The sequence below is a fragment of the Sinocyclocheilus anshuiensis genome, unplaced genomic scaffold (genome assembly GCF_001515605.1).
Source record: "Sinocyclocheilus anshuiensis isolate Anshui unplaced genomic scaffold, SAMN03320099.WGS_v1.1 scaffold1208, whole genome shotgun sequence".
NCBI lineage: Eukaryota > Metazoa > Chordata > Actinopteri > Cypriniformes > Cyprinidae > Sinocyclocheilus > Sinocyclocheilus anshuiensis.
Window position 1 is genome coordinate 569,966 of NW_015542424.1, and position 12,790 is coordinate 582,755.

The following is a 12,790-nucleotide window of genomic DNA, read 5'->3' on the forward strand; positions in this document are numbered from 1 at the left end:
TATATATATATATATATATATATATATATATATATATATATATACTATTATTGTTGACACTTTTTTAAACACCAAAATGTAACAGGTATAGTATAAAGAAAATTAACAATAATATCCCCAGTCTTTTACATATATAAGCAAGCTCACACAAGTATACTGTCATTTTCTTGTCTCTTTTATTATATCAAAATACAAAACATTTTTGAAGCAGGGAAAAAAATTACATGGGTCTAGCATCTGAAAATGTCAATGAGCTGTACCAGTACTGAGTGATGTGAACCGAAGTGTTGAGGGTGAGGTCAGTATCTACTACTGTAGTCTTTTTTTAAATAGTTATTATTATAATTTTTTCTTTATTTATATACTTGGCAGCTCCATGTGAATCTATTCTATCTGAACTATATATGTAAAATCTATAACCTTAGTCTTGATTAATTTAAATCTGATTCTGATTCTCTTTTTTTAAAACAAACAGCATCATTTCCTTGCTCCACTGTGTCTGAGGTTGTGTAGCTGCTAGTCACTTTAGAGCTACTGGAGAATGAAAAACCGTAGCACTCAAAGTATTGATTGTAACTCATAATGTAAGAGCAACCATTACAGAACGGTGAAATTAATAAGAGCACTGTACAAGAGAGGTAAACAGAGTTAACCCTATGGGTGCCTTTTCAAATTTCATTTATCTGAAACATGAAAGCACATCAAAACAATACAGCAAAGCTATTGGACAGCAGTGACAACAATGCAAATGAGATTAAGTGATACAGAACAAAGTGGATGAGCACATTCCTTAATATGTTGTTCAACATGTCAGATAATAACATTCATCCGGTAATATAGAATAAGAAATGACACTTTTGAAAAAGTAGTTATTTATATATATATATATATATATATAGCAAACCATCCGAAAAGAAAATATTTTATAACAACGACACACTATAAAATCCTGGTATTGTTTATGATTTCAGATTACAATTTGATGTTTAACTAATTTTAGTTTCTGTGCAGGCAAATGTTGAGAGTGTATTGAAACCCACATCAATGGAAAGTAATGGAATATTAATGCCATTTAAATTGACTCTGAATGAGGTCGTATTGTGATGTGCAAATCTGCCAATGATTCTACAAATGAAATTAAAAGACACTGTGATGGTGCAAATGTATTACATCAGTACAACCTATGTTGAAGCTACCAAAAGGGTTAACATTGTCATTATTAACATTATTCTACCAAAAAAAAGCAAGAAAATAATCAAATAACAAATGAAGGCCCACAACAAAAATGCCTTTTGAAAAAAAAAAGGCCAAATTAAAACTGCCAAAACTACGTTGCACCAAAAATCTAATCTCTTATAGTTTGTTTTCCTGACTGCCAAGTGTCTGGTTCCAGTATTCTAAATGCCGAAGCTCATTTCTAGTTTTTGGTAGCACATTCAGGTAACAAAGTACTTTTTTTCAGGTATTCATGTGTAATTTTATCTCATTTACTCACTTACAGGAAAGATGGTAAGAAATATGAGGCGCAGAGTTATCTCTGGTCTGGACCACAAAATAGATCAGCAATAGCACCAAGTCATGATATGTTCAATGGTATGGCTGCTTACACACCACACTGAGGTCTCTAGAAAAGATTACGGTGATTGCTAGAATACATACCTACAAAAGCAGTTCGCATCATTTGCTATTCGCTAATGACCACACCTTGCTAACATGAGCATCTAACAGCAGAAAGAACATATACTGTATTTCTCCATAAACAAGACAGCTAAATTGGAACAAATCTTCTCGGTTTTTCTCGCCGTACAAAATTAAAGATTCCCAATTCGCCTTTATTACGTAACTATAAATATCTGTTATTTATACATACAGTACACTGTCAAAATATTTCTACTGGTACAGTCTGTTGACTATAAGAATACAGAATACATACGTATATCTTGGACTGTGCTGCTATACATATTGCAGGTGCCACACAATCTACCCCAACAATAGACCATCAAACGCCGTTTTAGTTAGCAGACACAAGACCTTGTGCTGACTGGTCAAACAGCACTGTAGGTGGAATAAATAAAATCCATCTCTGCAGGTATATTTGACTCGCAAAATTCAGTAACTGTGAACCATTTTTCAGTAACCATTTTTTGATGCAAATTTCTGTTGTATGATAGATTTCTTTATGCGCCAAAGTAATGATAATGAGAATACAGTTCATTTTACATAGACAAGATTCTCTAAAAATGAGCATGAATCAATTATGAAACAATATTCAACACATGCTTCCTTTGGAAATGAGAATTGACATTGAGAACGTGAGCAGAAATGTCACTTTAATATAGGTTTTTATCTCTCATTGTATATTGTGTCGTCACATTTTTCTTTATATTTTGTATTGCTTGAACCAGAGCTGTACTGTATGACAATGAAACACGGAAATAATGGCCAAAAATAACAGATAACACCTTCCACTTTGGTTTGCGATTCTAATAGCATGTGTAAGCTTTAATGTTATTCCATATATTTATATATCTAAAAGTGAAGGCCTGCTACATGTTTCCATAAACCACTGAGACAGACTGTAAAAACAGCCACAGTGTACCACATATTCTCATTTACAAAAAAATATATATTGCATGACTTGCATTTTTTATTTACACCTTGTGGTAGTTCTGGTATGTGTGTCTGTTGTGGAGCTGGTGTCCTGAAAATCCCTATGTTTCCTGCAGGCTCATGGTGCACTAAGTGCCACGTGAGGACATGACCGCCACACTCTCTCGTCCTCCACATTGTGCTGATTCCATGCTTTCTCCCTCTCGATCTGAGACTGTGTACTAAAACCATGAGCAGCATGATTATTCATATGCTTTTTGTATCCCTGATGTACTATAAGAGGTCATCTTTTGAGAGGTTAACTTATAGGTTAGTTTGTTAACTCATTAGTGGCATCAATAATCAGAAAAGAGTTGTATATTTGTACATGGATACATAATATATGCAACTGTCATGAATAAAAACAAAAGGAAATGAATGAACACACACACACACACACACACACACACACACAAAATGCATATGCCTGTTTAGAATCTGAAGTGGCGCTAAGCACTTTTCCACATAGTTTTTATAAATGTGAATGTTGGCTCGGATTTTGTGTTATAAATAAGGCCCCAGAACTGAGACATTAAGGCAGTAAGGGTCATTTTAAGGGTTAAACCGCTCTGAATTTCATCTGCTCCGACTGTTAAAACTGTACTAAAGGCTGTGTTGGGTGTGCAATGCATTGTGTTTGTGTAACATTATTTTTTACAATTATTTTTGAAAGTGCACATGAATTCATGTCATCGCTCTATTCATCAAACTATCATACATAAGTTACTATTTCTTTTAGGGTGGTGAAGAAAAACTTGTTTGTACCTCTGTTAAGTGGTGACATTGTGATGTTAAAAACAAAAAGTCTCATTATTTACCCATCTCATGTTTTTTACTTTCTTCTGTGAAAGCAAAAGATATTTAAAAAAATACTTTTACAATGAAAGTCGATGGAGTTTGATGTAATTTTGGATTCCGCTGAACAGAAACATTCTTCAAAATACCTTCTTCTTTTTTTACTGGAACAACATGAAGGTGAGTAAATGACAGAATTATGCATCTATACATGGCAGTTTTTTTTTGTGTGCAATGTTCTTCTCTGTTGAAATGAAATAATAAATATAATAAACAATTATAATCATTAAATAATAATATTTCATTATAAGTAAATAAATAATAGTATACCTTGTTGCACCCATATTATGATTATCGGTTCAGTAACATTCAGCAAAATCCCAAAGTCGTGCTAAAAAAGGTAACAAATACAAATCTATTCTTTATTATGTTTGTTTGTTTTAGTGCTGTCAAATGATTCATCGCATCCAAAATAAAAGTGTTTGTTTACATAATATATGTGTATTGTGTATATTTATTATGTATTTATATAAATACACACGCATACAGCATATATTTTGAAAATATTTACATTTATATATTTATATTCATATAATTTATATCATATATAAATATATTTACTATATAAAAGTAACATATTTGCTTAAATATAAACATGCATGTGTGTGTATTTATACATAATAAATATACACAGTACACACGTGACACATATACGTATATTATGCAAACAAAAACGTTTATTTTGGATGTGATTAATCGTTTGACAGCACTTGTTTGTTTATTTCTTTCTTAACGCCAATCCAGCATCTATTGCTATATTCATGGCGAGAACCAGTTAATCCATACACAAGTCGATCCATACACAAGTCTTGTCTTTACACACACGTCCGGGGACAATTTAAAATGTTCAATTAACCTAACCTGCATGTCTTTGGGCCGTGGGAGGAAACCGGAGGACCCGGCATAAACCCACACAGACACAGGAAGAACATGCAAACTCGGGCTCGAACTGGGAACCTTCTTGCTGTGAGACAACAATGCTAACCACCAAGCCACTGTTCCGCCCATTTCTTATGTAAACATGCATATAATAAAACAGGGTTACACTCTCAAAAACTTCTCTAGACCTTCATAACTTTAATTTCAAACATTTTAGCTCTTTTTCTGTGACTGGAAGCAAACAGCTCCAATTTCGGCATAAATCAGCATCCAAACAGCTTCTGCAACTAAACAATCAACAGACCAGCTAAAACCGGTTTGCCTATGAGTAAAGCATATTTCATTCCAAGATGAAGTAATATTCAGGCATTTGCCAGTTCTGCAAAATGTGCACTTTCTTGTAAGTTGCTTTGGTAAGCAAGTGTCCGCTCTGAACATAAATGTGAATGTGATGTAAACATAAGAAAGAACGTGTCATGAAAAAACTAGAGGATGCAAAGCGAAACATGCTGCTAGGATATGAGATGATGATAAAAAAACAAAACAAAGGAACAGAGATTTACTAGGATGTTGTTTTATTATAAATTATGCACCTCAGAGAATGATCTGGAATGGAAAAATGCTAATCTTGAGATGTTTTGTCAAAAGCAATAGAATGTTTTCATCACTCTTTAGATATAAATGGCATATAAGTACAGTATAATAATAAATAACCCAACTAATGCTTGAATGTATCTCTACCATGGCTATCATGCTACTAAAAAGATAAAGGTTAATTTCAGAATCTGTTACAATGAATCTCATCTTACACCATCCATGAGTCGAATCAAGTTAGCATTAATTACCTCTCAAAATCCCCAAACAGCTCATTTATCCGGCCGCTCTAGAGTTAGCCAATCTGTTCAACGATTGATGCTACAATAGCAGAAGTCCCCTGCAAAGCAGAATTTGAGCTAGACTGGTATCCAAAAAATGTTCACCGACCAAATAAACAAGTTGCAAATCCAACGTGAGAGTGAATGCAAGTGGACTGAATCATTTACAACACGTCAATAGCTCTTTTGGCTCAAAAATGCTCTCATGCATTCCAAACCTCATGAAAAAGTAACATATTAGAAACTGAATCCAAAATATGACAATATGTTTTATATCAATATATTCTGTTGCGTGCATATATTGGCCAATTGATTCAAAATTACTAAAATTTTATCATACATTGTGCAATATATGCTATTATATTATATAGTTTTTTTTGACATATTACAGTACATTCCTAGCATTTTGGATCGATATTATTCTCTTGTGTGAAGGCTTTAAATAAAAAAGGAACACAATATTTAGTCAATTAAATAGTTGTATATTTTTTTAGAAAGCACCATATTTTGACAATTGCCCAGTGAAATGGATCAAAAATACTTAGGATAAGCACATCTCCTGAGTGAACGAGATGATCAGTCGCCTCTATCTATATGAGTAAAGCATATTTCATTCCAAGATGAAGTAATATTCAGGCATTTGCCAGTTCTGCAAAATGTGCACTTTCTTGTAAGTTGCTTTGGTAAGCAAGTGTCCGCTCTGAACATAAATGTGAATGTGATGTAAACATAAGAAAGAACGTGTCATGAAAAAACTAGAGGATGCAAAGCGAAACATGCTGCTAGGATATGAGATGATGATAAAAAAACAAAACAAAGGAACAGAGATTTACTAGGATGTTGTTTTATTATAAATTATGCACCTCAGAGAATGATCTGGAATGGAAAAATGCTAATCTTGAGATGTTTTGTCAAAAGCAATAGAATGTTTTCATCACTCTTTAGATATAAATGGCATATAAGTACAGTATAATAATAAATAACCCAACTAATGCTTGAATGTATCTCTACCATGGCTATCATGCTACTAAAAAGATAAAGGTTAATTTCAGAATCTGTTACAATGAATCTCATCTTACACCATCCATGAGTCGAATCAAGTTAGCATTAATTACCTCTCAAAATCCCCAAACAGCTCATTTATCCGGCCGCTCTAGAGTTAGCCAATCTGTTCAACGATTGATGCTACAATAGCAGAAGTCCCCTGCAAAGCAGAATTTGAGCTAGACTGGTATCCAAAAAATGTTCACCGACCAAATAAACAAGTTGCAAATCCAACGTGAGAGTGAATGCAAGTGGACTGAATCATTTACAACACGTCAATAGCTCTTTTGGCTCAAAAATGCTCTCATGCATTTCAACCCTCATGAAAAAGTAACATTAAAAACTGAATCCAAAATATGACAATATGTTTTATATCAATATATTCTGTTGCGTGCATATATTGGCCAATTTATTCAAAATTACTAAAATTTTATAATACATTGTGCAATATATGCTATTATATTATATAGTTTTTTTTGACATATTACAGTACATTCCTAGCATTTTGGATCGATATTATTCTCTTGTGTGAAGGCTTTAAATAAAAAAGGAACACAATATTTAGTCAATTAAATAGTTGTATATTTTTTTAGAAAGCACCATATTTTGACAATTGCCCAGTGAAATGGATCAAAAATACTTAGGATAAGCACATCTCCTGAGTGAACGAGATGATCAGTCGCCTCTATCTACCTAAAACAGTGTGTTTTGACACACACAAATAGAATACCTAACTTTAGCAAGTAGGTCTCATCTAATCTGGTTACTTGATTTACAAATAAAACAAAATTACAAGTATGAACAATCAAGTCTTTGCTCAGAATGTAAAGCCATTCACACGACATACAAATGACGGCTCAATCACGGTTCGGAATCTGAGCAGGTCTCACGGCGCGACGCTAAATAAAACGTGTCGAGCTCAGAATCGCTAAAAGCTTAAAATGGTGTCTGACTCTGACAATCAATCCCCTGATCCAAATCAACATCTTCCACAAAGGTTGACCTTTTCTAATGCCTAAAAGGTGCAAAGGAGCACTTGATGCGCTGGTCTGTCATGTATAAGCTAACGTTACATCCAAACAAATGAATAAAATCTTCACTATACGGCAGCTGCGACAACAGCGTAGCTTCTCCAACCGACATGAATGCTTCCCAGCTCACAACTCGCGCTCGCTAATATTTAACGCTCCGATGCTAGTCTGTCCATATCTTTGATGACCCTCAAAACGCCACAGCAGACAGCAAAAAGTACGGTCACATTAGCGAAATTTTGGCGAAATTTCGCAGGGAGAAAAGTGTTATTGTTTATTGACAATAGTAGCAATGTACGAAGTGCAGCTCAGAAAAAGATCGCTTTCAAACTAAGCAGTCAATGTGGTGAACCTGGAGAACTTGAAAGACATCGCAAAATCTACGTCTTTGCACAAAATTACTGAACATGAGGATTTCCATTCAAACAACTGGATTCCACCCGCAAAAATTCGCCAAACAATGGTTAATGTGACTGCACTTGAAGGCTTATCAGACAGATGGTGTTGAAATCCTAAAACATCAAATAATGAGGTGTTCAGGATATGAGCTGCAGTCACATTAGCGAAATTTCTTGTCTATCGTCAATAGTGAAACAATGTATGAAGAACAGCTCACGTAGAAGTCACTTTCAAACCAAACAGCTTTTTGTTGGTCAAATCCGTGAAATCTAATGTGGGGAAATGCAAAATTACCAAACATTTAAATTCCTGTTAAAATGACTGCATTTTGCCCCGTGAAAACTTGCCGAACAACATTAAATGTGACCGCACCTAAACAGAAAGCTGCTTAGTTTGAAAGTAACTTTACATATGGCAACACTATTGATAATAGACAACAAACCATTTTTGCGCACAAAATTTTGTCGAAATATGACGGCACCTTTAAGCAGCAGCCATTATCTGCTGGAAGATCAAATTAATGATATATTATCAACAGAGTTGAGTCTGAAGACTTTTTATAGCACCTTACGTAGGCTGTTAAAATGCCTTTAATGTGGTGATTGGCCATTGGGAGGGGCATAGCCATTAACCACGCACCCATAACCCCCCCTTTAACCTGTGATCTGGAGGTCAAGGGTTTACCTTTACTTGCTTTTCGATTTGAATTTGTTTCCTAGGCTGAAGAAACAGTACACTGATCAGCCATTTGTTGCAGTTTTAGACATTTTTCAAATGTACAAGCTGACTGTACATCTGTACAAGCGATAAGACACAGAACATGCCACCTCTCGTCTGACGGCCATTACATCCCCCTTGGACAATGGCTAGCACGCTAAAATGTACATTTGCCCAGGTATGTCTGTTCAGAGAGTGAAAATACATGTCTTTCTGTAGAAAAGAAGCACCGTTGGATGATAGAAACAATAAAAACCTTTGGCCGCTGGGAATAGCCCTCTCATCCCAAAGAGATTTTCCCCCAAGGGTCTTCACAGAGGAGAGAGACAGGCGCTGGGTTGCCGTTTCTGGTTTAACAAAACAAACAAACAAAAAAAAGGCTCGAAAATGGCCTACAAAGGCAGTAGATTTCATTTTTTGTCACTTAAACGAAAAGAAAAAAAAACAAACTAAAACACAACAGGAACAAGCATTAAGGAGCCCTATTAAGGCCAATGTATGCCTTTTTATGTAAGGGGCATCGCATGTTGATGACAAAAATACTATAGTTTATAATGGCACAAAATCCTATCCTCCTCACAGTACAGTACACTTTATAGTCTTATTGATTAAGGAAGCTGTAGTATTTTTGGCATTACTATAGTACTTTCTGAATAGAGCTCGATAACCGCGAGAAGTGAGGTTGGCGTAAACAAAAAATGTCACTCACAGTAGTCACCAAGGTTTTGCTTCAGTGCAAGTTTGTGTTCAAAAAGTGAAGAAGGATATAGCAGCTTCTGTACATATGTTTATCAAAAATGGCATTGGAATGAAATGTTCCCTTATTCAAATGGTTGCCATTGCCATCCAAGCCTGTGTCTTTGCCTGTACTGTAGCTTTAACAGATGAATTGTTGTGCTTTGTAGAAAGGTGTTTCCATTTTCTCCTCAAATGTGGAGAGGGAGTATTAGTATTAGTGTGTGAGTAGACAACACTTGCAACATCTCAAACGCACGCATAATCATGTAATACCATCACTATCAGCCATGGTGCTAATATATGTAAAAAAGTAATATGCTACCATTTAAAAAATGTGGGGTCAGTAAGATTTTTTAAAGGAAATCAATACTTTTATTTAGCATGGATACATTTAAAATGATCAAAAGTGACAGGCATTTATTATGTCACAAAATACTTCTAATTTAAATAAATGCTGTTCTTTTCATCATCAAAAAATTGTGAAAAAAATCATGGTTTTCACAGAAGTATTCAACAGTACAACTGTTTTCAACAATATGAAATGTTTCTTAAGCACCAAATCAACATACTGAAATGATTTCTGAAAGATCACGTGACACTGAAGACTGCAGTAATGGCTGCTGAAAATTCAGCTTTGCAATCATTAGCATTATAAACTATACTACAATAAAAACGGTTATTTTAAATTGTAATAATATTTTTGTTTTTACTGTATTTTTGATCAAATAAATGTAGTCTTGGTAAGTATAAGAGATTACTTTCAAAAACACTTGAAAATCATACTGACCTCAAACTTTTGAATGGTAGTGTACAGTGCACTTTTCATGGATGGTTTGCTAATATGTCCGAAATTTGCACTGTGGAATGTCATATTTGAAAATACAACAAATGTTTGGATTGTTAACGTCTACTGTGTTTGTCAGTATAGCAGCACTGAGATTGTGGTGTGTTTGAGGTATACCTGTGAAAACCCTGTGATCTGCTAGATATGGTCGAGACTGTTGGCAGAATGAAACAGAAGCTTGCCAGCTGTGCTCTTATTAGATGCACCATCTGATAAGAGTCACTAAATCCCAAAGGTAAGTTGAGGCATATAAGATATTCTTTTTAATCTGCTCAAGATGACCGATCCTTCTGAATTTGAGGTAAATGGACTAGAGCAAAACCTTGGAGCACAAGCATTTTCTTGTGATACATTGAGCGTAAACGAAAAGAGAAGAGGAGTAAACCACTGGAGGCGGGTGTGGACTTGAAGACGTTGGCTGGCTGAGCAAAGGTGGAAGGAGCTCAGAGTTTGGGGAGAGTGTGGCCTGTAATCTCTGGGACTTCAGAGGAGAGTGGCGTGGTCTGGGTCTGCTGTGTCCATACTAGCCAAAATGGCTTTCTGGTCATCTCGGGGCGGGCGGCGGTACAGCAGAGCGGAGAAGCGGGCATACGGGTCCTGGCGAGTCAACTTTTTCTTCTTCTTGCGGAGGTAGAGAGCTTCTTCTGGCTGGAGGACCTGAGAGGTGTGGGGCTGCTGGGTCTGAGAGGGGGGCACACCTGTACAGAGAGAAAGGCTGATGAGCACATGAGGACAGGTGTGCTAAAAGTAAGGCAAGATGCTAAAGGTGGAGAAACCAGTAGCAAAAAATTTCAGATCTCTCCCGAGTGCCTAACTGAAACCAGTGCTACTTTCATGCCTCTGTATCATACTGCGGACTTGCTCTTTCTTGTTTTGCATACGAAAACATAAATGCAACTGGTGCCATCTTGCATCTCAGTTATTGCTTGTAGTGAAAATTTCAGAGGATTTCCGTTTTAGTATTGCTATTGTTACAGTTGTTATATAACAATAGCAATACTTGTCAGTAAGTTTTTGAAAGAAGTCTCTTATGCTCACCAAGCCTGCATTTATATATCTACACAGTTGTGGAATATTATTACTATTTAAAACAATTGTTTTAAATACATGTAACTTACTCCTGTGATGGCAAGCTGAATTTTCTACAGCCATTATTCCTGACACTTTCAGTGTCACATGATTCTTCAGAAATCATTCTAATATGATGATTTTGTGCTCAAGAATAATTTCTTATTATCAATGTTGAAAACAGTTGTGTTGTTTAATATTTTTGTGGAAATTGAGAATTTAATGAATAAAAAAAATCGACTTTTAATAACTTTTATTTGAAATATAAATCTTTTGCAACATAAAAGTCTTTACTGTCACATTTTACTACTGTCACAATCTTACTGATCCCAAACTTCTGAATAGTACTGTGCATTAGTACAGTGGTGGCCAAAAAAACACTAGGCATATTCAAGAGGTTTCGGGTGTTTTTTGTTGTATTTGCCATTACAATACCCATAAAACGAACTATTGCTGGAACTACCTGCGACGGAAGGAATCTGCTGGAACACTGAAAATGATGGACTCCCCGTCAAAGTCTGGACCTCAACCCCATCGAGCAAATTTGGGATGAGTTGGAAAATAAACTGGACAGATCTATTGTACATTCAAAGGAAAACCTTTGGCATGAGTTGCAGAAGGCATGGGATAACATTACTGTTGAAGTTCTCAGGAAATATATTGATACTATGCCAGAGAGATGTGCTGCTATTATTGCTGCAAAAGGTGGACATACCAAATATAATAAAGTGGATAAAAGCAGTATGACTCACTTCATCTGAAATTCTGAAATAAAATCATGTTTTGGAGGCAAAAATCTGTCAGGTGTTCTAACAATTTTGGCCACAACCGTATATATATATATATATATACTGTATGTGTGTGAATATATTGAATATATATACAGGTGCATCTCAATAAATTAGAATGTCGTGGATTTGGCTCACATTTAACAAAAACCCAAATTATACTATATAATAGACAAAATATAATTAGACTATATTTTGACTATATTTAGACTATATTTTGTGCTGATATCTTAAGGACTACCGGGGACAGCTGACTCCTAAAGTTTTTTTATATATTTCATATTCTGTGTTGTCAGTTCACAGCAGTGATAGAAATGAATCTTTTCCTGTTTAAATTGATTTTTACCTTTTATGGGCATTTTTACCTTTATAAAGCCATTTTTTTCTAAAACTGTGCAAATTCTTACATTTAATCAGTCAATTATAATAATAATACATTTAGGCTGTTACTAAACAAATTAAATCAGTTTCAACAAAATTTATCTTTGCAGAAGTTGCATATGAAGTGGCATTTAGATGTATTTACACATGTTAATGCAGCTTAGAGGGACATGGAATGCTTTAACCTGCAGTTACAAATGCATAAATAATGTTTTGATATTTTAAACATGAAATTGTTAATAATTTGAAATTATTTAAAAAATGAAAAGATACTTTAAAAATGTAAAATTAAAACAATTAAAACCACCAGTAGGTGGCAGCAAGCCACTGTTAAGGGAGTCATTTCGATTGAACCGAATCATTTAAATGGTTGATTCATTCAGGAACGAAATGCCGTCATGTTGCTCAGAGACGCAAAACAGTGCTGTGACTGTGTTTGGAATTATTTTTGTTGGCGAAATAGAGCAAAAAGAGGAAATATAGTGTCTAAAAAGTAAGCCTCTTAATGTTAATTTCTTTTTT

General features: G+C 34.9%; 1 protein-coding gene across 2 annotated transcripts in view; it reads right to left on the reverse strand.

The window, feature by feature from the left end:
• Window positions 1–1,303: 1,303 nt before the first annotated feature.
• igsf9bb (immunoglobulin superfamily, member 9Bb) overlaps window positions 1,304–12,790 on the reverse strand; it is a 127,159-nt gene continuing 115,672 nt past the window's right edge. The window contains exons 21-23 of one of the 2 annotated variants that reach the window (XM_016492946.1): window positions 10,420–10,729; window positions 8,706–8,796; window positions 1,304–2,824 (exon numbers count right to left, since the gene is read on the reverse strand). In XM_016492946.1, the coding sequence (XP_016348432.1) occupies window positions 10,515–10,729 (215 nt within the window). In that variant the 3' untranslated portion in view covers window positions 1,304–2,824; window positions 8,706–8,796; window positions 10,420–10,514. Of the gene's footprint in view, window positions 2,825–8,705; window positions 8,797–10,047; window positions 10,730–12,790 lie in introns of those variants that run through there. The other variant, XM_016492945.1, reaches the window with a different exon arrangement.